This window comes from Lampris incognitus, chromosome 6, assembly GCF_029633865.1.
Source record: "Lampris incognitus isolate fLamInc1 chromosome 6, fLamInc1.hap2, whole genome shotgun sequence".
Classification (NCBI taxonomy): domain Eukaryota; kingdom Metazoa; phylum Chordata; class Actinopteri; order Lampriformes; family Lampridae; genus Lampris; species Lampris incognitus.
In genome coordinates, this window is record NC_079216.1 from 68378383 (window position 1) to 68403541 (window position 25159).

Consider the following 25159-nt stretch of genomic DNA (forward strand, 5'->3'; position numbering starts at 1 on the left):
CTTGATGGGTTAGAGCTGTTTTGGCGGCACGAGGGGGACCTACACAACATTAGGCAGGTGGTCACAGAAAGTTGAATCAGTTCATCTGGACACAACGTTTACTGCGAGAGACACATTTCCTCACCTGCAGTCAGTTGAGACTGAAGAGGTCACTTCGGCGAGTGATGAAATGTTTCTCTCTTACTAGATGTTGTGCCGAGATGAACTGATTCAACTTCCTGTGATTTTCTTACCAGGATTATTGAGCATGCATCAAGACATTAGGCAGGCGGTTTTAAGGTTTCGGCTGATTGGTGTATATCCTTGCATTTAGGCCAAATACTGCCCCTACTGTGCAAGGGAGCCTTTTTATTCATCTTGCACCATTACAATAGGCTTCTTATACCGCTTTCTGACCATTGTTTTTCTAAATTAAATGAAAATCACATTTGCACAGCAATAAGAAAGGACTGCCCTACAGGAATACTGTGCATTAACCCATCAACTAAAACCCAAAGCAAACCATCCTGCTTTATATTCTCGTGGGAGTTTTGAGAACCTTGATGAGGAAAGCAAGTGTACTAGTGAAGAATGCTGCGAGCCCCCCCCCCCCCATTGATAGCCATGTTTACTCTGGGCCTTCAGTGAACTGAAAATAACACTACTGACTTTTGAGGCCCCCTGACCTGCTGGAAACTAACAAAACACGGCATGTTGAGATGGCTTGCTCCTCAAATCGTTCCCATCAGTCCCCTGCTACTCCTGCAGTCATGCTGGCAGGGCTGAAATGGTCCTAAATGAGTCAAGTTCTCTTGTGGAGACACATTCTGCACCAACAGCCGTGACAGTAAAACACTTTGACTAGCCAGGAACTGCCACACAACCACGGCACACTGTTGTGCAACTGAGACCAACAGCACGGCTCATTTAAATTACTTTATTGACCTTGAGAACGGATAAACGTAAAAAGTACACAGTACAACTTTTCTTTTTCTTAAGGACTCTGTAACAATATCATTACTACAAGACTTATGTTGTGTTAATCTCTCATTCTCCTAAAACATTATTCCAAAAACTTGTAAGCCATCGGGATTTTTATTATTAATCTGTTGTTTGCGAAGTATAATAAGTGAGCAGCTCTTAGCTCCCATTAACATTTTGGATTTCAATAAGATGTAACGACATGTAATGAACGATATTCTGCAGCCTTTGTACTGTGCTACACAACCTGATGCACATGAATAAAAACAATATTACTGGGGTGAATAACTCCAATGTGTTTGCAATAGTGTAAAAAATATAAAGACACTTTATGTTGAAATCAGAAGGGCTTACACACAGGTTCGTTAGAAAACATAGCAGCTGTTTTAGCACATGACATCTGCTTACGTTGCATTTCTTGGTTCCAATATTCATACAGTCATCTAGAGGATGAAAGGGCAGTTCTGACAGACATATATTAACTCTTCAACAGCATCATCCAGCAGCAGTTTTTCTGTTGGGTGGTGTCTCAGCTAAATTCAAAAGGCAGAAAGATGCTCAGTATTGCGATGAGGAGTATAAAATGTCTCCAGTAACCAGCTGGCAGGCAAACAGTGGTTTTGCCCTAAATTTCCTTCCCTTTGCCAGGGGACAGTTGAAATGGAGTGACATTTCAGGAATAACAGTCGCTGCTGTAGTGCAGACTTACACAACTGTGTCTGAATTATAAAGAAAAAAAAAGAAGTCATTTTCTAACACGTTTGGCTCATCTTAAGGGAACACTAAGGACAGAGCTGTGCTCTTGGGGTGAGGTGGGACAAGTCTGCCGCTGCTGGTGGAGAGGGTTGGCACGTCATTTTATTCACTGCGGCACTAACGGGCAGAATGGCATAGGAGAAGCTCACGCGTTTGAATCCTCGTCCGTTACACTGGGGTTGGGAGAATGTGAGATCTCTTTGAAGAACTCATCATCTTTCAGCATGCTCTGTAAATAGTACCACAGTAAAGAGAAAAATGTGAATTTCACAAAGTTTTTCCAGTGGTGACAACAGAAACCTGCTGCATGCTGACGGCCTTTTGCATTTCTTACCGTTAAGTTTTGGATACCCTCAGAAAAAGCCCCGATCTGTCTCACTGTTCCCTCAGAGTCCTCCATCTGCAAGAGAATCAGCCCCATTTCACTCTCTAATAGATAGGTGTATGTATATATATATATATATATATATATATATATGTATATATACACACACATCCATCCATCCATTCATTGTCTTAACCGCTTATCCTGCTCTCAGGGTCGCTGGAGCCTATCCCAGCAGTCATTGGGCAGCAGGCGGGGAGACACCCTGGACAGACCGCCAGGCCATCACACAGGGCCCACACACACACACACACACACACACACACACACACACACACACCCACCCATTCATTCCTAGGGACAATTTAGTGTGGCCAATTCACCTGACCTACATGTCTTTGGACTCTCTCTAGAGAGAGAGAGAGTACAGCTTGCAGAGGTTAGGGAAACATGTCAACCCTGTAATTCCATCTAGAATAAAAATCTTTTTTCTTGTGACCCCCCCCCCCCCACTTTCTCCCCAATTGTACTTGGCCAATTATCCCACTTTTCTGAGCCGTCCCAGTCGCTGCTCCACCCCCTCTGCTGATCCGGGGAGGGCTGCAGACTACCACATGCCTCCTCCCATACATGTGGAGTCACCAGCCGCTTCTTTTCACCTGACAGTGAGGAGTTTCACCAGGGGGACGTAGCGCGTGAGAGGATCACGCTATTCCCCCCAGTTCCCCCTCCCCCCTGAACAGGTGCCCCGATCGACCAGAGGAGGCGCTAGTGTAGCAACCAGGACACATCCGGCTTCCCACCCGCAGACACAGCCAATTGTGTCTTTAGGGACGCCTGACCAAGCTGGAGGTAATACGGGGATTCAAACAGGTGATCCCCGTGTTGTAGGCAATGAAATAGAGCGCTATGCCACCCGGATGCCTGACTAAAAATCTCTTTAAGGAGAGTCCCCCCTCAAATAACAGCACTGATGACAAAGCAGGAAGTTGCAGAAAACATAGTAAAACACGACATACAACAAAGTCATGAGTGGTGCAGTCTTCTGCAGACATGCTGATGATGGTAGAGGCCTGAAAGGAGATTTCTATAAAAAGTAATTATTAAGTTCCACAAAGTGCTAAAATCTTTTTAGTGAGCCCCTATGAAGATCAGCTTTTCCTGGCTTACCTGTTCCAGCCGGTCCAGGTCATCTTCATAGATTTGTAGCTCCATTCCAAAGCCCTTCTGGAAGCTGCGCCCCTTTGGCATCTCCACATCCATGGGACACACATACTCCTCACTCTCATCCTGCCTCTTCTTCCTCAGACCGCCAAAGCTACCAAACGTCAGCTTCTTTGGCTGGTAGGTATTAAACAAAAAAATAGTATTAGCCATCTTTAGATATACAAGGACACGTACATAGCCTTACTGTAAGGCAAACGTTATGTTCAAGCAATAATAATAATAATACCACTAGGTAATGGAGGTTTTCAAGGGATACCACTCTGCTGGCTGACCCGAGGTCCACTGTCACTTCACTAACACAAGTCCTTACCTTGACCTTAGCAGTGGCTGTTAGCAGGGTGTAGTCTGGGTTCTCCAGACACTCCTGTTTCAGCTGCTGGGCCTCTGAACCAATCAGCAGATTGAAGTGGGTGGCAAGGTGGCGACGCAGCAGAGTCTTGTTGGGGGGGATGTTCAGCAGTAAAGCCATGGTCTCCACATTGAACCGCGGCTCCAGGACCTGAGGGCAGAGGAGAAGTACAAGTACATTTGGGATTTGGGGGGGGCTTATCCATTTCTCAGTGAGTCTTAAAGGTCCACTAAGCAATTTATTTGGCAAAAAAAAAAAATGCATTCAAAAAGTGAATATATTTATTAAATGTACACTGAATAATGTACACTCACAGCAGATCAAGACTGAAAATGTTTCGTAGGTTTAGAATGAGTTGGAATAAGTTATTTCATTCAACGCAGTGCAGGTCCCTGTCATGGAGACCACCATGTTCACTGCCATGTCCAGACGGGCTTGCTGGACATGGAAGAAAGAGAGCTTTGCCCTCACTTGCTAAAGCTGCTGCTTTTAATGCAGTGCGAGTCTGGCATGGAGGATCATCGATATGCCTTACCAGCAGACACAACAGGGGTGTCTAAAACAATTAGGCCTAAAAATTTTGAAGGAAAACTTGGAGAGCAACGACAGCAGGAAAACGAAGGTGACTACTGATGTGGGCTTCCCAAGACGGAAAGCTCTGAAATGGAAAAAGGATTTCTGAGTGACGCCAAAGTTGCTTGTTTTCTGTTGGACAGTTTACTAACCAAATTAGTGATTTTTGTTTGCCCCCATGTCCTTACTTTTGCAGGTCAAACAGTGCACTTGAGTTGAAGCGATAGTTTACTACATGAGCTGTCACATCTAGAAGAGAGGCTCAGCTGCACCTATGCTGATAAGCATCAGCAGAGTGCAAGAATAGTGTCTTATTGGCTGTTTCAGAAGGTCAGGAAGAACCTCCAGGGAAAATACATGAGGAAATCACTTAGTGGATCTTTAATATCTGCCTCCCTCACCATCAGGCCCCCGTGCACACCACTGCCTCTCAGGTTTGGGGCGTACTCTGCCAAGTCCACAGATCGCAGCCACTCCATCACCCTGTGGTTGGTCCATTGTGAGATCTCTGCAGGTGTGATGTTGTTCTAGGGTCACAGGACACAGAAAGGTGAGACAGAAACGGAACAAATGAGCAATGAGAATCTCAGTGTTTGGCCTGGACATGTTCTGTTAGTGGACGAGGCTGATGAGGTGTAGGTATGATGTCAGCCAAGAGGAATGTCGTCAAAATTCCTGCCTGGCTCACTCCCTTTACTCTGTTTTGTCAACATACCATGGTTACCGTTAAATTTTCCATACCCTTCCATCACACCACTTTTGCAAGTAGTCCGTTTTACTGTGGTACTTGTCATTGTTGTACGGTGAAAACCACATACCTGCAAAGGACTAACTTTACAGGAAGTGACAACGTTTATTGGGAGAAACGTTTCATCATCATCTAAGTGACTTCTTCAGTCTCAACTGTCTGCAGTACCCCCACCCTGATAAACAGAACAGCTGCATAATGACGGAACCAACCATCGGTTTCATATGCAAACTGCCGTGACCGTTAAGTTGAGACTGACGCGGTCACTCAGATGATGATGAAACATTTCTCCCAACAAACGTTGTGTCCAGATGAACCCATTCAACTTTCTGGGATTTTCTTACCTGGATCACTGAGCACGCATCAAGAACTTTACAGGAGGTAAGAAAAATCATTACCGGTTCACTATTCTGTAAACAAACAACATTTTTACATGCTTTGTAAAAGACTTCCTGTCCAGGAACACCGAGGCATTAACAAGCCTCAACGGGGTGCATATACATTTACTTTCTGTAATCCAAAAGATGTTACAAAGATTCACAAACACAGGGATTTCACCCAACAGTGACATTACTATTTAGAAAAGGACGTGGTATGAAAAAATGAGTTGTCTCTTCCGGCAATGAGTCACCTTTCAACTCACTGGAACTTTCAGCTGTGGAAAATAAATCAATCTTCTGAGGAAGTGAATCCTGAATCTGAGACATTACAGGTTGTGCTCAAACCACCACGGTCCAGTGAACAGCAAAACACCAGACAGTGTGCGACACCTTCACTGTCAACAGTGCTGCACCTCTCCTGCAAGGAACTTTAATGAGACAAATTCCCATTTTGTGGACAAAACAATAAAAATTAAAAAGCTACAAATGATTCCTTTGGAAACCGGTAATACTATGGCAGAGCAAAATCAGCTTTGGTTGCATGTGTGTGTTTTCCTTTTCACTGAAAATTGAAAAAATCATTTTCATATTGTACTAATGGGGGGATTCACAACATGGGCAGCTGGCCCATGGTAGGGGCAACACTAAGATTGTGTTTAAACATGTGTGAGTCGTGTCAATGAATCAATGAGCAGCCATGAAAATCAGGGACTGCCATGAATTGTTATGTGGCAAGATCTGAGTTCGCCCTCTCAATCTGCTTCCCCTCCTGGATCATCCTGTAATGAACCCACCTCGTCAGAGGGTCGCCGTCGCAAGCAGTTGGGTTCATAGTTGTTGAGTCGCAGCACCTGAATTGCTCTCTTGATACTGAGATGATGCAGGACACTTCCGACCTTCAGAGAAAGCAGGTCATCCTGGGAGAAACGGTAAAACACAAAATGAAAACAAATTCCAGTTGAAGCTGTGAGTAAACATCACTGTTTGCATTTTAGCCAAAGAAAATCCTCCTAGAAAAGAAGCTCAGCCTCGCTGGTACAAATGGTACTGAAGAAAACAATACTAATGTCCATGAAAGCTTTTGTGTATAATCAGTCTTTTCACAAAACATCTACAGTGGTGCTCATCACAGTCTCCACGCAGCCTAACTTGAGACGGCAACAGGATCATATACCCAGTTATCTATGGAGCCGGGGGTGTGTGTGTGTGTGTGTGTGTGCGCTAGTCACTCTCCAATACTCACCACGGTCATGTAGTGTATCATGCGACCATCCACCCTGCCCTCATCAAACTGGGTTTTATACTGAGGCAGGCCAATGTCGTCTAACCATCCTAAAGAACGGTGAGGGGAAAGAGGAAGGGCAAACGGTCACACGAAGGTAGTCGACCTGAAACCTGTCACTGATAAATCCATGTAAAAACTCACTGGAAAAATAAAAAGATTAGACGAGTGAGTGCAGATCTCCGCAAGGCATATTTTCATCTTCTCTCACACACAGGCACACGCACACGCACACACACACACACACACACACACACACACACACACACACACACACACACACACACACACAGAGAAAACCAGGGTTTTTCCTGCCATTATAAGACTTGGTGCAGTGCCCCAGTCAACTGAACGGGAAATATGGAGGGGATATAAGTATATATATATATATATATATATATATATATATATATATATATACACTGCTCAAAAAAATAAAGGGAACACATAAGCAATGCAATGTAGCTCCAAGTCAATCACACTTTTGAGATATCAACCTGTCCAGTTAGGAAGCAACACTGATTTGTGAATCAATTTCACTTGTTGGTAAATTGTCTAATTTCCACCAGGTGGAAATTAGACAATTTGCAAGACAACCCTATAAAAGGAATGGATTTGCAGGTGGTGGCCACAGACCATTTGCCTGTCCTCATCTTTTCTGGCCGATCTTTGGTTAGTTTTTCATTGTGCTAGTGCCCTCACCATTAGAGGTGGCATGAGGCGGTATCTGCAACCTACAGAAGTTGCTCAGGTAGTGCAGCTCATCCAGGATGGCACATCAATGCGTGCTGTGGCAAGAAGATTTGATGTGTCTCCCAGCACAGTGTCCAGAGCATGGAGGAGGTACCAGGAGACAGGCCAGTACACCAGGAGACGTGGAGGGGGCCGCAGGAGGACAACAACCCCGCAGCAGGACCGCTATCTGGTCCTTTGTGCAAGGAGGAACAGGAGGAGCACTGCCGGAGCCCTACAAAACGACCTTCAACAGGCAACTAATGTGCAGGTTTCTGCTCAAACAGTGAGAAACAGAATGCATGGGGATGGTATGAGGGCCCGACGTCCACAATTGGGGCCTGTGCTCACAGCCCAACACCGTGCAGCCCGATTGACCTTTGCCAGAGAACATCTTGGTTGGCAGATTCACCATTGGCGCCCTGTGCTCTTCACAGATGAGAGCAGGTTCACACTGAACACATGTGACAGACGTGAGAGAGTCTGGAGACGCTGTGGAGAACGTTCTGCTGCCTGCAACATCCTCCAGCATGACCGGTTTGGCAGTGGGTCAGTGATGGTCTGGGGAGGCATATCCTTGGAGGGCCGCACAGACCTCTACGTGCTAGCCAGAGGTACCATGACTGCCATTAGGTACCGGGATGAGATCCTCAGACCCCTTGTCAGACCATATGCTGGTGCAGTGGGCCCTGGGTTCCTGCTCATGCATGACAATGCTCATCCTCATGTGGCCAGAGTGTGTCAGCAGTTCCTGTATGTCGAGGGCATTGATGCTATGGACCGGCCTGCACGTTCCCCAGACCTGAATCCAATCAAGCACCTCTGGGACATCATGTCTCGTACCATCCGCCAACGCGATGTCGCACCACAGACTGTCCAGGAGTTGACCGATGCCCTGATCCAGGTCTGGGAGGAGATCCCTCAGGAGACCATCCGTCGTCTCATCAGGAGCATGCCCAGACGTTGTAGGGAGTGCATACAGGCACGTGGAGGCCACACACACTACTGAGCCTCATTTTGAATCGTCTTGAAGAATTTCCACAGAAGTTGGATCAGCCTATGTTCTCATTTTCCACTTTGATTTTGAGTATGATTCTGAATCCAGACCTTAATGGGCTAATGATTTTGATTTCCATTGATCATTCTTAGGTTATTTTGCTCTAAACACATTCCTCTGTCTAATAAATAAAGATTTTCAGCTGAAATATTTCATTCATCGAGGTCTATATTGTGTTTTTAGGTGTTCCCTTTATTTTTTTGAGCAGTATATATATATATATATACTAGAAGAACCCCGCTACAATGTAGCGGTTTGGTTATCCACCCGTCTAAATCTCCCTCATCTTCATCCTGCCAGCTAACCGCCCCCCCCACTCCAACTCCCTCCCCCCAAATGCTCAGAATCATCTGAAATGCCGAGAAAAGTGGTTTTTAGCCATTTTTAGAAACTGCATAATTATGCATAATTATGCATAATTATTTTAATTTTCTGCTATTTTTCCGGTCCTCTCTGGAACAATACCTACCACCTCCAAAAAAAATTAGGATCATAAGTGCAGTTTTGCAAAAATGCATATATATTTTGCATAATGCCAAAACATTTCTAAGTCCCAGAATTTTTTTTTATATAGGTGAAAAAAATCAAAGATGCTCAGAATCATCTGAAATGCCGAGAAAAGTGTTTTTTAGCCATTTTTAGAAAAATGCATATTTTGCATATTTATACATAATTATGCATAATTTTAATTGTCTGGGATTTTTCCCTTACTCTCCGAGACAATACCTACCACCTCCAAAAAGAATTAGGATCATAAATGCTTTAGTTTTCGGTCCCGCTATCTACACTAACTAACACACAGACACAAACATTCCGAAAATATATGAGTAGATAATATATATATATATATATATATATATATATATACGTATATATTAAAAAATCCAATAATCAAGTTAAAAAAATCTACCTAATAAAACGTTTTGCCTGTCAGTCTGTGGATGCCCAGCCTCCTAGGCAGACCCTCGCAGGAAAGCGACCAAGTCTAATACGAACTGACAGATCAGACTATCATAATTTCAGAACCCTCATTAAAAGACTTCAGATGTGTTTAACCGTCGTAGTTTTCATGATGTAAAATGAATCAAGGCGAATGGCTGCTCTGCTGGTTGGTAAGAAAACATAGCTCCGCCATGGGAAGTGTTCTGTTGTAGCTATGGAGATGATTCCCAGCTGTGACTGTTATTAATTCTTCTGTTGTAAGTGTATTCTTATAGCAGAGCTTTAACATGGTCAGCAAGGGAAGGTGTTCATCCAGTGTTCCTCCGGTTCTCCTGTGCTCAGATCAGCAGTGAATGATTTGCTGGCTTGTGAAATGCAAAAGACTTCTCGTTTACTTTCAAGACTCATACCCGAATACATGATGTTTTGGGTTTGACAGTCACTGCCTGATCCGACTCAACTGTAGAAGTGAGTCACGCAGGGTTGACTTAGAGAGCGCAGCGTTGGTCGAGGGAACTAGAGTGAATGGAGAGGGAGCGGTGATAGCGAGAACAAATGTTTTTCAAAGGTTTTGAATCACCGCAACCACGAGAGGTTCTTCATCATACACCCATAGTTGTGCACAGAAAACATAGGCTGATATGTCCAGTGGTTTGTAAGATTAGCTGCAAAGACACACGCATACAAGACCAAAAAAAATAATTCGCTTCAGGCTACCACCTGGCAGAGATAATATATCAGCAAAAGACGCTGATGAGATTATGGTTATTGTCATCTTACTTGAAATACATTGCCTGGCGTTCAGCCAGAGCAGTAAAATGACCAAGATGTCAACTGTTTTAAAAGTGTTTGTCTCTCTGACGGGCATCTGATACTCACGAGTCACCCAGTTGTAGTCTAGCTTGCCCTTGTTGTCCTCCTCCTCCGAGCCAAGCGCCTGCAGAGCCAGCTGCAGCTTCTTTCTGTGCAGTGGGTGCTTGACACCAAGTTCCTAAAAGTACCAAGGGAGACAAGCGGAGTGGAGAACATCATAGTCGGCCTTGGGGCACTATGAAGACACATCAAGCCTTGTCTTTCCATCCATTTCACTGATCAACCCTTCTGTTTCTGTATCGTGGTGCAAAAGGTCACAGCCTGGCATAGTATTAACTATGATACACATTCAACAAGGCAACGTCAAATGATGCGGTTATGTGAAGAAAAGATGAATAACTTTGTGCAGCAAAGATTCAACAGCATCAAAAAACACACAGTAGTCAAACCCTTGATAAATGCTTAGAAAGGACGTCTCCCTCACCCTCTCCAGGTCTTGCTGTGAGGCCTGTAGCAGCGTCTGTCCAGAGGAGATCCATCCCCGTGCCATGTTCAGGTACAGACTCAGACCCTGCTCCTGCAGCCAGTCACACACCTTATCTTTTGACCAACGTGCAAAAGGAGCATCCAGGTCACTGACGAAAGCAAGTGAGAACAGAAACTGAAACTGGATAAGGTGACAGTAAGAGACGACTTACCATTCATGCTCACATCCTAAGTTTACTTAAGCTGCATAGGCAGCACTGCCCTTGCAGCAGTGTATCAAATATTGTCATTGATACGATTTATGATACGGACCAATGAGAAGTTTGGCTTGTGACAAAGAAGCCTTCAAGCCTCTCTTACAGTGCCCTCTTTCTTTGGAATAGTCTCCTGGCTGACATCAGAGAATTTGATTCTGTGGACTCTTTCAAATCTCAATTTTATCTTTCAGGTAGTAGCTATTTTACTTCTTTGTTAATCTGACTTCCTTCTAAGCCTTGTCACAATTATCCTCTTTTGGGAGGGTCTTGGTCTGTAGGTCTGAGCAGTAATCTGTCTTGTGCTGCTGATGAGAATGTTCTTAACCTTTTCTGCAAGCATTGCACCATTCTAACCTTCTGTTCGTATCTCTGACAGCCTTGAGCTCTCTCTCTCGCTCTCTCTCTCTCGATATTCGTCTTTCTCCATCTCTGTGTGTGTCTCTCTTGACTGCCTGATGACTTCAGCATCTAGGATACCGTTAGTGCTGCATCCTAATTTCCCTTGGTCATAGTCCCATCCCCTGGAGATTTAAGCTGCCGTTTGCATTGATCTTGGTCATAATTGCTTTTTCATCATTTGTTCTGGCTATGACTCATCTGCACCACTCTCATCACCTCCCTCTTCGTCTTTCTCCCCGTGTGAATACTGTGTGTACCAAGTCTGCCTCTTGTGAAGTCTATTCTCTCTCCAGGTCTCCGCTGAGCTGGCACAGGGTCCCACTGGCTCTTGACTGCATCTTAGGTTGCCTGACATTGTCTTGGATGGTCACAGATTTACCAACTATGACTTGCACTCTTCCCCTTACATTTATTTTTTTTACCCAGTACATTCGAATTTGCTTTTTCATTTCTATGTATTAACTGTGTCTATTCTACATTACCTTGCTGTGTGTAATCTATGATGGCACATTACAATTCTCTTATTTCTGTGGAACTCAGTGCACTCGACACGTATTGCATGCCTCTTGGAAGAAGGATCCCTCCTCTGTTGCTCTTCCCGATGGTTTTCTCATTATTTCCTGATAAGGTTTTTCTTGTGGAGTTTTCCTCATTTGAGTTGAGGGTCTAAGGATGGGTGCGTTGTATAGTGTACTGATTCTCTAGCCTTTCAGGACTACTTTGTGATTTTGGGCTATACAAGTAAACCTGACTTTACTTGACTCAAGGTATGTCTTCATTAACCCATCAGAATTACCACATTAATTACCCATGTGTCTCAGAGTTTCAGTTTCAACCAGTCAGAAGAAGAAAACAAAATCTCCTGATTCTCATTTGTCAGGGTGAATCCACCAGCTTACTTGTTGGCACGTTGAAGGTCACGAGACCAACCCAGCCTGGGGCCTGCTGTGGCTCGCACTCCCCCCCTCCTGAACTCCCCCTCTGACAGGTTGTCATCCAGGTTAAATGTGGTAGACTGACTCCTCCTGAGCCTGAAAAGCCAAAAAACACATTCAAAACAATGGAACAAAAAGTCCACTTTAAACAATAAACTCGCCTGGTAACTACATCCTGCAAAGACCTTCTGGACCTTCTCATGTTGTTCGGTGAATCAAAGAGTCTTGCAGTGACTTTTTTCTCTCTCCAAACACTCAACTTTTATAAATCACTATTTTAAACAAGTATAAATAGGTTAAATAAGTGTTTGGCTAGTGGCCCAATTTTGCAATTCTCACAATTAGGAGCAAAACAAGCCAATTCATTCCAATAAATTCAAACTCCTGTTAGTGGAACTCACTTCCCAAAGAGCTTCATGATTCCCTTTGACTTCTTTTTGCCCTCCGAAGTGGTAGAGAGCGTGTTGGTGCTGTCGCTGTTGGCTGACCTCTGAGGCAACCCGGCCAAATCCAGATGGTCTGTGCCCTGTCGTTCTGTTTCAGCTGTACAAACAAGTACCCACAGGGCATCATCAGCGCCATCAGCATCAGTGTCTGAGACATGCACAAACCGGCGAGGACAGTGCTGCAGCACAGGGCCAGAACTGGGCTTCACTAACTTTCAGCAATAAGCACATGACAGCTCCCAGACAGACAGAATGAGAGGTCATGGGGATGGGCAGTCAACGGTGATATCTAGCCTGGTATACATGCATCAGAAGAGACGTGAGTGATTGGGACAGGTGACATTCAAGAAGAGCTTGTTGTGAATAAATGAAACAATACCGTTTCATTTTATGAAGAAGCCTTCACCCCAAGCGTTTTGGTTTCTCGCCAAGGATGGGAGAATGAAAAAGACTAGCTGTAAATACACAAACATTAAAGAAGAGATGCTTAGAGAGAGGCATCTCAACATTTCAAATGGCTAGCCGTTTCAAGGCACGGCTTGACAGAAACAATCAAAAGAGCAAACACATACATGCAGGTGCACACACAAAAACACACAATGCTCTGATTGCATGTTGCTCAGGAAATTACGTTCATTAAAAGCAACTGGAGAAACTGCTGGCGACACAGTTATGGTTGTTAAGCTACTCAGACGCTGAGAAGGGATGTCAGCTGGATGCGGGGGGTTTGGGATAAGAAGCGGGGTTTTTTTCTGAGGATATACACAGTAGTTTCCATCCCATCAAGACTACTGCAAAGCCCACCACAAGCTGTGGTCTATACTGTACCTAGCATAGGTGCACTCGCACTCCGGCTGCGGTCTTCACGTGTTACAAAGCAAACACGACAAGGCCCGACACAACAGGAACAAGACAGAGGGTAAAGATTATCAAAGGGGTAACAACTGGAACAGGGGTTAGAGAGTTGGAGCAAACAAAAACACAACACACAGATACGGCAGCTAAACATGACACATTAAAGACACATTCATACACAGGCGTAAGACACAACACTACAGGCGCAAGGTTTCCATGATTAAATGGGGACCACAGTTTGTGTGGGCTGCAAATTATGGAGTGGTGCACAAGCACAAATTCCATGGGTGTGTCTTGGTTAACATTAAAAAAAAACCCTGTCCATGAAGGCAGAGTCCTCTAACATGGAGGAGAAAATACATCACATTCTCTGGGAAAATACAACACTAATGCATGAAAAACAAGTGTAATCTCATTTGACGTGGCTCTAAATGCAGCCTGCGAGTCTTCTCACAGAGTAACATGAAAATCAGGGTAATGCACAGGACATTCAGCCCTCCAGAGGAGACAGCCCTCGCTTACCCAGGTTGGGGGTGCTGGCTGTCCTCTTCCCTCCTCGAATCTTGAAGAAGCCCTTCCCGAAGGAGGAGCGGGCCTTCCTTGTGCCAAAACTTTCCTCCTCTGTGCTGGCTGGCAGTGTGGCAGATGGACACTTGGGTGGTTTTTCGCTAACCTTAACAGTTTCTTCATTTGCATTATTCTAAGGAAAAATAAAAACCTCTTTACACATACTGTGCTGTGAATACTTGGAAAGCATGTATGAAATATTATTACAATTATGTTAAAAGGACAATTTGCCCTGAGAATTCAGTTTTTACCACTCTAATCGGAAAATACATTTGAAGATGCACGTTGCAATAAAACAAAAATAAACCAAACCACAACTACTGAGAACACTGCCCTCACAATAAACAGATTTTTCTGTAGCCTGTCCAGGCAGAAGAGTCAAAAGTTATGAGGAAGAGAATGCAGCAAATCCATACATACAGTGTCTTGCAAAAGCATTCAACCCCCTTGACAGTCATCACTAATTTCTGTATTATAAAAGATACTCACACATCTGTTCCTGAACAATATTATTGTTGTGAACCCATAAGCTCTAACAGCATGCTCCTAAAGCCAAAATAAGCTGTGTTTTGCTGACTTTTTATTAATAAATTAAAAACTAAAATATAGTGCTTGTACAAGTATTCAACCACTTGTGCTCTGACAGCTCCAAGTTTACACATATGACAAATTATTCCTAAAACAAACTCGGGTTAACACAATGGGACATAATCAGTGAGCATAACTACATAATTAGTGTTAAGATATTAAAGTAACGGTCTGGTTTCTGGGTATAAAAAGCATTCTGTGTAAAGTTCATTAGCCCGGTGTGAACTCCATCAGAACATGAAGACAAAGCAGCAGAATTTTGAAGTAAGAGACAAAGTGATTTAAATGCAGAAGGCGGGAAAGGGACACAAAACAATATCCAAGTGTTTGGATGTCCCTGGGAACACTGTTGGATCCATTGTCAGAAAGTGGAAACTGTATCACACCACCCAGATGCTTTGTAGGACAGGCCGTCCCTCAAAGCTCAGTGCCCGAGCAAGACGTGGGCTGGTGAGGAAAGCCACAGATGATCCTGCAGTCACTCTGAAGTAGCTCCAGAGGTCAGTGGCTGAAACTGGAGTAAATGTGCATGAGTCAACTATATCACGGGCTCTCCATAAATCTGGCCTGTATGGGAGGGTGGCAAGAAATAAGCCATTGCTCAAAACTATGCATATAAAAGCACACTTGGAGTTTGCTACCAAGCATGAAAGAGACCCAGTTAGGATGCGAGTAAAGGTTTTGTGGTCAGATGAGATGAAAGTTGAGCTTTTTGGCCAAAACTAAAAGTGTTATGTGTGGTGCAAACCTAACACTGCTCAGCCCTAAAAAACACCCTCCCTACAGTGAAGCATGGCGGCGGCAGCATAATGCTATGGGGTTGCTTTTTATCTGCAGGCACTGGGAACCTTGTTCAAATTGAGGGAAGAATGGATGGAGCTAAATACAGGGAAATATTGGAAGAAACCCTGCTGCAGTCTGCCATAAAACTGAAGCTTGGGAGGAGGTTCACCTTCCAGCAGGACGATGATCCTAAGCACAAGTCTAAAGCAACAATGGCATGGCTCAGCAACAAAAAGGGGAACGTTTTGGAGTGGCCAAGTCAAAGCCCGGACCTCAACCCCATTGAAAATCTTTGGCAGACTGAAAATTGCAGTCCAGAGGTGCCATCCCACCAACCTGCAAGACCTGTACAAATTCTGCCAAGAATGGGCAAAAATTACTCAGAAGAATGTGCAAAGCTTTTGCATACTTACCCCAAGAGAATCATGGCTGTTACTGCAGCAAAAGGGTACTCTACAAAGTATTGATATGTGGGGGTTGAATACTTATGCAAGCACTATATTTTAGTTCTTAATTTATTTACAAAAAGTCAGCAAAACTTAACTTATTCTGGCTTTGGGAACATGCTGTTAGAGCTTATGGGTTCACACCAACAATATTGTTCAGGAACACATGTGTGAGTATCTTTTATAATCCAGAAATTAGTGATGACTGTCAATGGGGACGAATACTTTTGCAAGGCACTGTATACAGATTAGATAGTAATAGAGCTGTTTGGTTATTACCATTCAAAGCCCCCTTTTTTTGTTGCAAAAAGAGACTTACAGTGTTAGCAATAAAGTTCATGAAATAAATAGTACTTCCACCCAAAAAACGGGGGGGGGGATCCCCCCCTTAAAAGATGAGGGCAGTAGTTACCTTTTCACTGTTTTTGCCATCCAAGTGGTCCTGGCTGCCAGACTTGGTGGTATCTGGAGTGCTGCAATGACACCACAGTACTCTTAAACCCAGGCAATATACTAAAGATAAATCAGTTTACTGTGAATAGCCTTGAACTATTAACTATGTCAAGTTGAAATCGGGGGCAACAGGATGTGACATGAAACTCCACACATACTCACTCTTGTGTGTAACTTAATGGGAGCTCCTGGGATGCTTCCTCACATTCTGTATGACTGCAGGGGATGGACAAGACAGGTGTTGGCTTGCTAACACTGACAAGCTAGAAGCTGTACTCTGTACACAGAAGATAAGGAATCTTCTACCATAAGCAGCTTCACTGTTGAACCAGATCTGGAAACCCTTGTGCCTTATACAACAAACATGTGGAAGACATCCTACTGAGCCATCTAATGACTTATCTCGGGACATGATATGGGATATGCAATCACAAACATTTGTCAGTGACACAAAGGGCAGTATATCTAATAATCTTTAAAACATGAGACCTTACAGGCTTACAGGGGTGTGAGATGGGAAAAAATGTGTGAGCGTTAACATGAAGAAAAACAAAAAGTGTGAGCTTGGTTTTATCCCAGTGTACAACACTGCAAGAACACAACACTACAAGAACACTGCAAGAACACACTGCTCATCCCAGCCAGCTGAGTCACCAGGACACTGTATGCTCACGAAACATTACAACACCCTCTACGCTGTAACACGTCATCATCTGAGAATAGTACTACACAGACTGTGGCTCACCTTTCTACATCTGTCGATGCCAGCTCCAATACTCTTTCTGGATCACAAGCTGACTTGTCAGCAGGGCTTGGATTTGACAATGGGATTTCAGCCACTCCATTATGGCTTTCCAACTAAACAGACGGGAAACATGGACAAAGACCAGACAGAAAATACATTATTGACAAAAGCTGGAAATCTGTCCTGTCCATGCGTGCAAATTTTCTTGTGATAAATTTCTCTTTTGTCCAAGGTTCTTGTGCAAACAGCAGTCTATATGTGTAAATATGCACAGGCAACTGACACTGATATTACACTGACTGGACAGCATGTCTTTAACACCCAGTTCAAAAGTGTGACTACATGCACATTTTCATATTCTGCGTGTGGACTTGGATACAATACGAAGACGCATGCGGCATAACATAAAAAAAGGACTATGAAAGAATTTCCATATTTAGAAACTTGCCTAGTCTGAACCTGGGTTTGAATTACGGGAGAGCTCAGGGGAGCTCAGTTCCCCTGAAAAGGACATGAGCTCCCCTGAAAGCCTACTTTGAGAAATTTCGGGGGCTCTGAAACATCATCCATTTCTGTGTCACAGGTCATAGATTTTTATTTTTCTGTACAGTAAGGTTCCTGAAACGAATAATAATAGTAAGAATATGCCAATATTATGTTTATTTGCCCATTCCAATTTCCTAACATCTGTCTCCACTATATTAAACATAATGCTGTGTCTATTCCTGCTGTAACCATCCATGCCTGCTGGCGCACTCAGATCCCTACGTTTACATTGCCACTTGAGCTTCTTCTCGTCACCGAGCTGGCTTGATAACAAGGAATTACGGGAGTTGCTTGCTTGAGCTGTGTGTTTGTGAGGACTGAACCTAGTCCTACTTACTATTGATGTTTTTTTTTTGTGTAATTCCTCCCCCCCTTTTCCTCCCCAATTGTACTTGGCCAATTACCCCACTCTTCTGAGCCATCCCGGTCTCTGCTCCACCCCTTCTGCTGATCCGGGGAGGGCTGCAGACTACCACGTCTCCTCTGATACATGTGGAGTCACCAGCCGCTTCTTTTCACCTAACAGTGAGGAGTTCACCAGGGGGACGTAGTGCGTGGGAGGATCACGCTATTCCCCCCACTCCCCCAACAGGCACCCCAGCTGACCAGAGGAGGCGCTAGTGCAGCAACCAGGACACACATCCGGCTTTCCACCCGCAGACATGGCCAATTTTGTCTGTAGAGAAGCCTGACCAAGCCAGAGGTAACACGGGGATTCGAACCGGCGATCCCCATGTTGGTAGGCAACAGAATAGACCACCATGCCACCCAGATGCCCCACTATTGACGTTTGTTGTTATGATTGCTTTTATGTGATTCTGTTCCCTAACTGTGATGCAACTGGTCTATTCTGCTTTTCCCACGGTGCTGCACAACTGCCACCGTGGGCTGTGTCGCAAATTGTGGTCACTCACTCATGGACGACCTGAGAGGGACTAAATGAGCGCTCGTTAGTCTTTGATATATTAACTATACACATTTAAAAATCCCTCAGAATAATAATCTGACTAAAACGCTTCCATTTTATTAAATGCATCAATCCACACTGCGTCGTGGGTCTGGACGGTTTCGTGCTTGTTATCAGATTGACTTGCATGATGTAGGATAGACTAGCTACTAATATAGGCTAGCCACTAATATAGGCAAAGTGTGGCATGTGTGCTATACACCTGCATCTTGTATGCTGTGTCTTGTGTGGTATTGACATTTTATTTAGGCCTGTGTGTTTCGTGCTGAACAAAAGTGTGATGGGTCCTGTATTCTGGGGTTTTATCATAGTGATGTTGCATCCAGGATGTTTTACTACGCAGTAGGAGTTTGTGTGTTGTGTTACTAGCATGTATTTTGTGTAAGACCAATGTTGTCATCTGATGTAACCTAGGTCTGGTCTATTTAGAAGTGTAGCACAAACCATTGGCTGTTTCACTGTATAGATTTTTTTTTTGCACGTGTCTTTTCTCGCTCTCTGAATGATGTCTTCGCCTTTCTCTTCTTCTATGTGTGAATGGTGTCATGTGAGTCTCCCTTGTGTGCATGTGCAGTCGGTCCTCCTCCCAGGTCTCCATGGTGATGATGGTCGCCACCTGGACGCCAACTGGCATTCCCCTCATCAAATTAACTTTTTATATATCTTATAAATTTATATAATTTTGTTAGCCTGAGTTTTTTATTTTTTACATGGTGATGGCGGTCGCGCAGCTCGAGTCCTGGGCTCTTCTGGTGGCATCTGGACACTGCTTGGCATCCCCCTCATCATATTCTTCATACATTTTATAATTCCATTATAATTGTGTTATCCTCTTCCAATGTTGTATTGTGTAAATTGTGTAAACACAACCTCATTGCACGTTGTGCGTCTTGGGAGAAAGATCCTCCTCTGTTGCTCTCCCTGAGCTTTCTTTTAGTTTTTCTCCCTGTTGAAGGATTTTGGGGAGTTGTTCCTTATCCGAGGAGAGGGTCTAAGGACAGGATGTTGTGTTGCTGTAAAGCCCCCTGAGGCACATGTGTAATTTGTGATATTGGGCTATACAAATAAAATTGACTTGACTCGACTTGCTCGAGTGATATAAAACATTGCAGTGGTGAATTATTTTTCTATGTCTTTGTGTTTCTGCAGGGCCAGGTTCTTTGTATGAAGTGAAACGTTACTGCCAGTATCTGTAAGTAGTAACAGCAGAATGTTTTTCACAGTAGCTCTGCAACTGACCGTGCACGTCCACATATATGCGCGTGCATGTGACACATGTAGTCGCACACCAGAAAATAGGGCTCCCCTGAAAGCCACTATGTAATTCGAACCCTGGTCTGTACTCATAAACATGAACCCCCCCCAAAAAAGGCTAGAGACAAAATCTAAAAGCTAAATAAAGGTGTATGAGAATCTTTGCGGGCAATAAAAGGGAGAACAACCTTGTCACCACTGTGAACAAAGACACCAAAGCACCAGTTTTGTACCTGGAACAAGTACAGCTGAAAAGTGTCAGCATTGAAATTATATTTTTAAGATTGTACCAAGCAAAAAATAAAACCCAACATATGACATGATGAAGTTGCTTGTCAATAAAGTAGTTCCAGAAAATGGAGAAATACAATTCAAGTTCTCATTCTCTTGCATCCTATCTCTAGAGGGATGCAAGAGGGTTATCTTTTTACCACCAGCATCAGTAAAATGCCATTCTGACATCACATGCTCCATGTACCTCATCGGGGCTCTTCTCTCTCACATCTTCAACACCTGTGACTCCGTGTTGTTCACACTCCATGGCAACAGGAAGGGTTGTCAAGTCAGCGTGACTCTCATCCCTTTCTCCATCTCTGGGTTTCTCTGGAATGAAACATTCAGAGTTCAGCCACAGAAGGTAGGAGCACACTTCCATAATCTTCTTCTTAAGACACATGTTGAGGTCAAGCTCCCAAGAAGAACTTGGGGGTGATAATTCTCTTATTGTACCTTTTAAACAATTTATACTGGTGTGTGACAGTTTGTAACGAGAGCTGTCACCTCTTGATGGAGTCTACACATGATAGTCCAACACGAGTTATCTAACCTTTCTTCCCTTGCACTGACATCACCATGTCCTGGACTTTCTTATATCGCAGCAAAGACTGCTTAAGTTCTTCAATCTTACGATCCTGTACGGGGAAGAGACAATAAAATCCATTTAGGTTACTTTGCACAGGAAAGCCTGGCAGGACTGGGGGCAATTTGCTGAATTTACCTTTTCTTCATTGGCTGCCATCAATGATTCAACTGCCTTTTTCATCCTCTGCACTTCCACATCTGATGAAGAAAGAAAAGGATATCAGACAAACCCAAAGGGTATTTCTCAGGCCTTGACTGGAAGAAACCAGGGGATCCCTAACGGATAGTAAAGCCTGGATACATAGGGTTCATCTGGAAAATGTACTACAAATTAAAGATACTGATTTTTACCATATGGGCAGCAACAATGCTGTCATCCACAATTTACTGTAAAATCCTTCAAATGGACTTGTGCTTGTGTAAGAATTCAAAGAAACAAATTGAGTGCATTTTTCGTTCTTTAGATATTTTCACTTTTCAGCATGCAGTCTTGAGTAGAAGTCCATGAGTAATCAACCTCCAACATTAGCAGCCTTGAGGATCCGCTCACACCAATAAGCAAGCCCACCGTCTCGACTTTACATACATTTTTAACCTTTTTCCTTGTGGTTTAACATGGTTCCTCAGAACAGCCAATCTTAGCAGCTGAATATTTGCAAACTCCTACTGAAACATGTATGCTAAAGGAAAAATGAAAATGTTGGATCTAATGAAAAGATCTCTGAAAGAACAGGGTGTAGTTCTTACAATCACGACATAATGACAACACTGAATATGAGGACAACATGGAGGGTTAGCATGGCAAACATGGGGTATCGGTGTAAGGAGGAATTGTTTACAGGAGGGTGAGCAAAGGGCGAGGAGACATGTTCAGGGCACAGGAAGTGATTATTGTTGCAGGACGTGAGGCAAGAGGATGGGTGCACAGCTTGAATGGTTGACAAGGATGAGTTAAATGTTTGGTCTTTGACACACAACACAATTCATCATTCACTTTGACACACAAAGCAAACATTCCTTGTTGTTTTTCCAAGTTGAAACTTTTTACATACCAATAACAGCTTTTGTTTGAGCTGACTTAAATTTAGGCTGTTTAAGTTGTATGATAATGACACAGTTTAACAGAAGGGCGGTGCCCTGGCTTCCATGGTCAGGTATTAGCGCTTCAACAGGTTATAATGGACAAGCAGGGTTCAAATGGTTCATGCCCGTACATGCAAACAGGGGTTGAGATGTTCAAGTGCAATAATAGACACAAGCATAAAACCCCCCTTACGTTTCTCTTTCAGCCTCTTTCTAAGAGTTTCATCTGGATGAGAGACTAAACAGGACAAAGAGTTATGATACAAAAACTGACTGCAGTTTCTGAAGAATGTCAACAGTCTGACAGGACTAACTGTTCTGGTGATCAAATACAAACACTAGCACTCAATCTTGTGATTCATTATAGAGGAAAATGAAACATCAACTGAATAAAAACAAGTGCATGGCAAAAAAAGACATGCGAGGTGACCCAGCGGTGATCCCACCTCTCTCTGTAGACTCCATGCTGCTGGAGGCCATAGTTTTGAACCCCGTCTCATCCTGGGGTCTCCCAAGCTCTCCTTCCCTGCCCATCAGCTGCACCCTCAATGTGGCTAGCTCCTCCTGTTCCAACAAAGAACGCCAGTCAGAGGCTCCAGAAAGTGTTTTTTTTCCCTTACATAGCAACCCCCTTCCTACCTTCCTGCACACTCACTCACCACATCAAGCAAACCACAACACAAGGGATTCAAAGATGCTGATGTGGCAGACAGGAACACACAGGCCACACCTGCTCTGTGGGGGTGTAAGAGGTGGGCAGGGGTAAGGTGTCGATGTCTGGGAGGGCAGGTTTATAGCAACATACTGAAGAAATGATTCAACCAAACAGTGCCCGTTCATAAAAAACAACCGGGATGGGATCAAGCAAGGAAAAATCCAAATTAGATTGCAAAAGGAAATATTAAAGAAAGAAAATGAAAAATGGTTTCATTAATAGGTCACGTTAAAAGAAGGGACAGATACAGAAAAAGGGGAAAAAATTTCAGATTTAAGACAAGCCAAACGAGGGCAGATAAGCCCCCTTAATTAAAGCATACCTGTGGTTTGAAAAAATGCAGTTCCTTTCAAATATAGCCCAAAAGGAAGTGGCATTTCAGAGTTCACTAGGTTTACTGTTTCTGTTACAATCTGCTACAATGTGCAACACTCTGAGTTAAAGGTTGTTTTATTTTGCTCGACTGAAAAAACTACCTAAAAACAAAACAAACAAACAACAACAAAAAACCCCAAAACAAAACAAAACAAAACAAAACAGAGAAACTGCACATGACTTGGGTCATTTCTCCCAGATGAATATCAACAAACAGCAGCCGAGGGGGGAGAGGCCAAAAACCAAAACCATACAGCAAGCACAAACGTGACCCTGAGAAAAGCCAACCTTCACAGCCTGGAGGTTTTGCTCCTTCCTCTGTTTCTCATACTGCATCTGGCCCATTTTGATTTTCAGGCTAGAAAGCTTGGCCATTAGCGACTACCAGCAGAGATAAGTTAAGGAAGAAAGAAGAAAAAGACACGTGTAAGTGAAAGATAAACTAAGAGGATGAGAAGGTGGGACACCCAGGACTGTATCAAAGAAAAACAGAAGATAACTTCCGTGTCGTGAAAACACTGGACACAGTCAACACCTCCTTTTACAGTCATCACATTTTTCTCAAACACACTTAAGATACACATGGCCCCGTTACAAACTCACCTTGGTGGACTTGAGTTTCTTTTCATACTGTAGTCGTTCACTCTCCATCTCCGTCAGCCTGTACCGCAGCTCGTTTAGTTCAAGAAGCAAATCCTGAAAGGAAACACACTGACTTATATACCGACTTACGCACCGACTTACGCACGACTTAAACACCGTCTTACGCACAACTTACACACCGACTTACGTACCGTCTTACGCACGACTTACACACCGACTTACGCACAACTTACACACCGACTTACGCACCGACTTACGCACGACTTACGCACGACTTACACACCGACTTACGTACCGTCTTATGCACGACTTACGCACCGACTTACGCACCGACTTACGCACCGACTTACACACCGACTTACGTACCGTCTTACGCACAACTTACACACCGACTTACGCACCGACTTACGTACCGTCTTACGCACAACTTACACACGACTTACACACCGACTTACGCACCGACTTACGTACCGTCTTATGCACAACTTACACACGACTTACACACCGACTTACACACCGACTTACGTACCGTCTTACGCACAACTTACACACCGACTTACGCACCGACTTACGCACGACTTACGCATGACTTACACACCGACTTACGCACCGACTTACACACCGACTTACGCACGACTTACGCACCGACTTACACACGACTTACGCACCGACTTACACACCGACTTACACACCGACTTACGTACCGTCTTACGCACGACTTACACACCGACTTACGTACCATCTTACGCACGACTTACACACCGACTTACACACCGACTTACGCACGACTTACACACCGACTTACACACCGACTTACGCACGACTTACACACCGACTTACGCACGACTTACACACCGACTTACGCACGACTTACACACCGACTTACACACGACTTACACACGACTTACACATGACTTACACACGACTTACACACCGACTTACACACCGACTTACGCACGACTTACACACCGACTTACGCACGACTTACACACCGACTTACACACGACTTACGCACGACTTACACACCGACTTACACACGACTTACACACCGACTTACACACCGACTTACGCACGACTTACGCACGACTTACGCACAACTTACACACGACTTACGCACGACTTACACACCGACTTACGCACGACTTACACTCCGACTTACACACGACTTACACACCGACTTACGCACGACTTACACACCGACTTACACACCGACTTACACACCGACTTACACACCGACTTACGCACGACTTACACACCGACTTACACACGACGTACACACGACTTACACACGACTTACACACGACTTACACACCGACTTACACACCGACTTACACACGACTTACACACCGTCTTACGCACGACTTACGCACCGACTTACGCACCGACTTACACACAGTCTTACGCACAACTTACACACAAACTTACACACCGACTTACACACCGACTTACACACGACTTACACACCGACTTACACACCGACTTACGCACGACTTACACACCGACTTACGCACGACTTACACACCGACTTACACACCGACTTACGCACGACTTACACACCGACTTACGCACCGACTTACACACCGACTTACGCACGACTTACGCACGACTTACGCACGACTTACGCACGACTTACGCACCGACTTACGCACGA

General features: G+C 44.1%; 1 protein-coding gene across 4 annotated transcripts in view; it reads right to left on the bottom strand.

Annotated features, from left to right (window-relative positions):
- Positions 1-902: 902 nt before the first annotated feature.
- ppfibp1b (PPFIA binding protein 1b) overlaps positions 903-25159 on the bottom strand; it is a 46064-nt gene continuing 21807 nt past the window's right edge. Inside the window, exons 7-28 of one of the 4 annotated variants that reach the window (XM_056281386.1) lie at positions 23509-23601; positions 22262-22379; positions 22009-22053; positions 20869-20930; positions 20698-20782; positions 20350-20474; positions 17105-17217; positions 16522-16575; positions 16319-16379; positions 14045-14222; positions 13496-13528; positions 12623-12764; positions 12186-12317; positions 10629-10779; positions 10211-10322; positions 6562-6650; positions 6113-6235; positions 4592-4717; positions 3579-3767; positions 3212-3382; positions 2051-2116; positions 903-1945 (exon numbers count right to left, since the gene is read on the bottom strand). In XM_056281386.1, coding sequence (XP_056137361.1) covers positions 1862-1945; positions 2051-2116; positions 3212-3382; positions 3579-3767; positions 4592-4717; positions 6113-6235; positions 6562-6650; positions 10211-10322; positions 10629-10779; positions 12186-12317; positions 12623-12764; positions 13496-13528; positions 14045-14222; positions 16319-16379; positions 16522-16575; positions 17105-17217; positions 20350-20474; positions 20698-20782; positions 20869-20930; positions 22009-22053; positions 22262-22379; positions 23509-23601 — 2352 coding nt within the window. In that variant the 3' untranslated portion in view covers positions 903-1861. The remainder of the gene's footprint in view (positions 1946-2050; positions 2117-3211; positions 3383-3578; positions 3768-4591; positions 4718-6112; positions 6236-6561; positions 6651-10210; positions 10323-10628; positions 10780-12185; positions 12318-12622; positions 12765-13495; positions 13529-14044; positions 14223-16318; positions 16380-16521; positions 16576-17104; positions 17218-20349; positions 20475-20697; positions 20783-20868; positions 20931-22008; positions 22054-22261; positions 22380-23508; positions 23602-25159) is intronic. The other 3 variants (XM_056281388.1, XM_056281387.1, XM_056281389.1) reach the window with 3 other exon arrangements.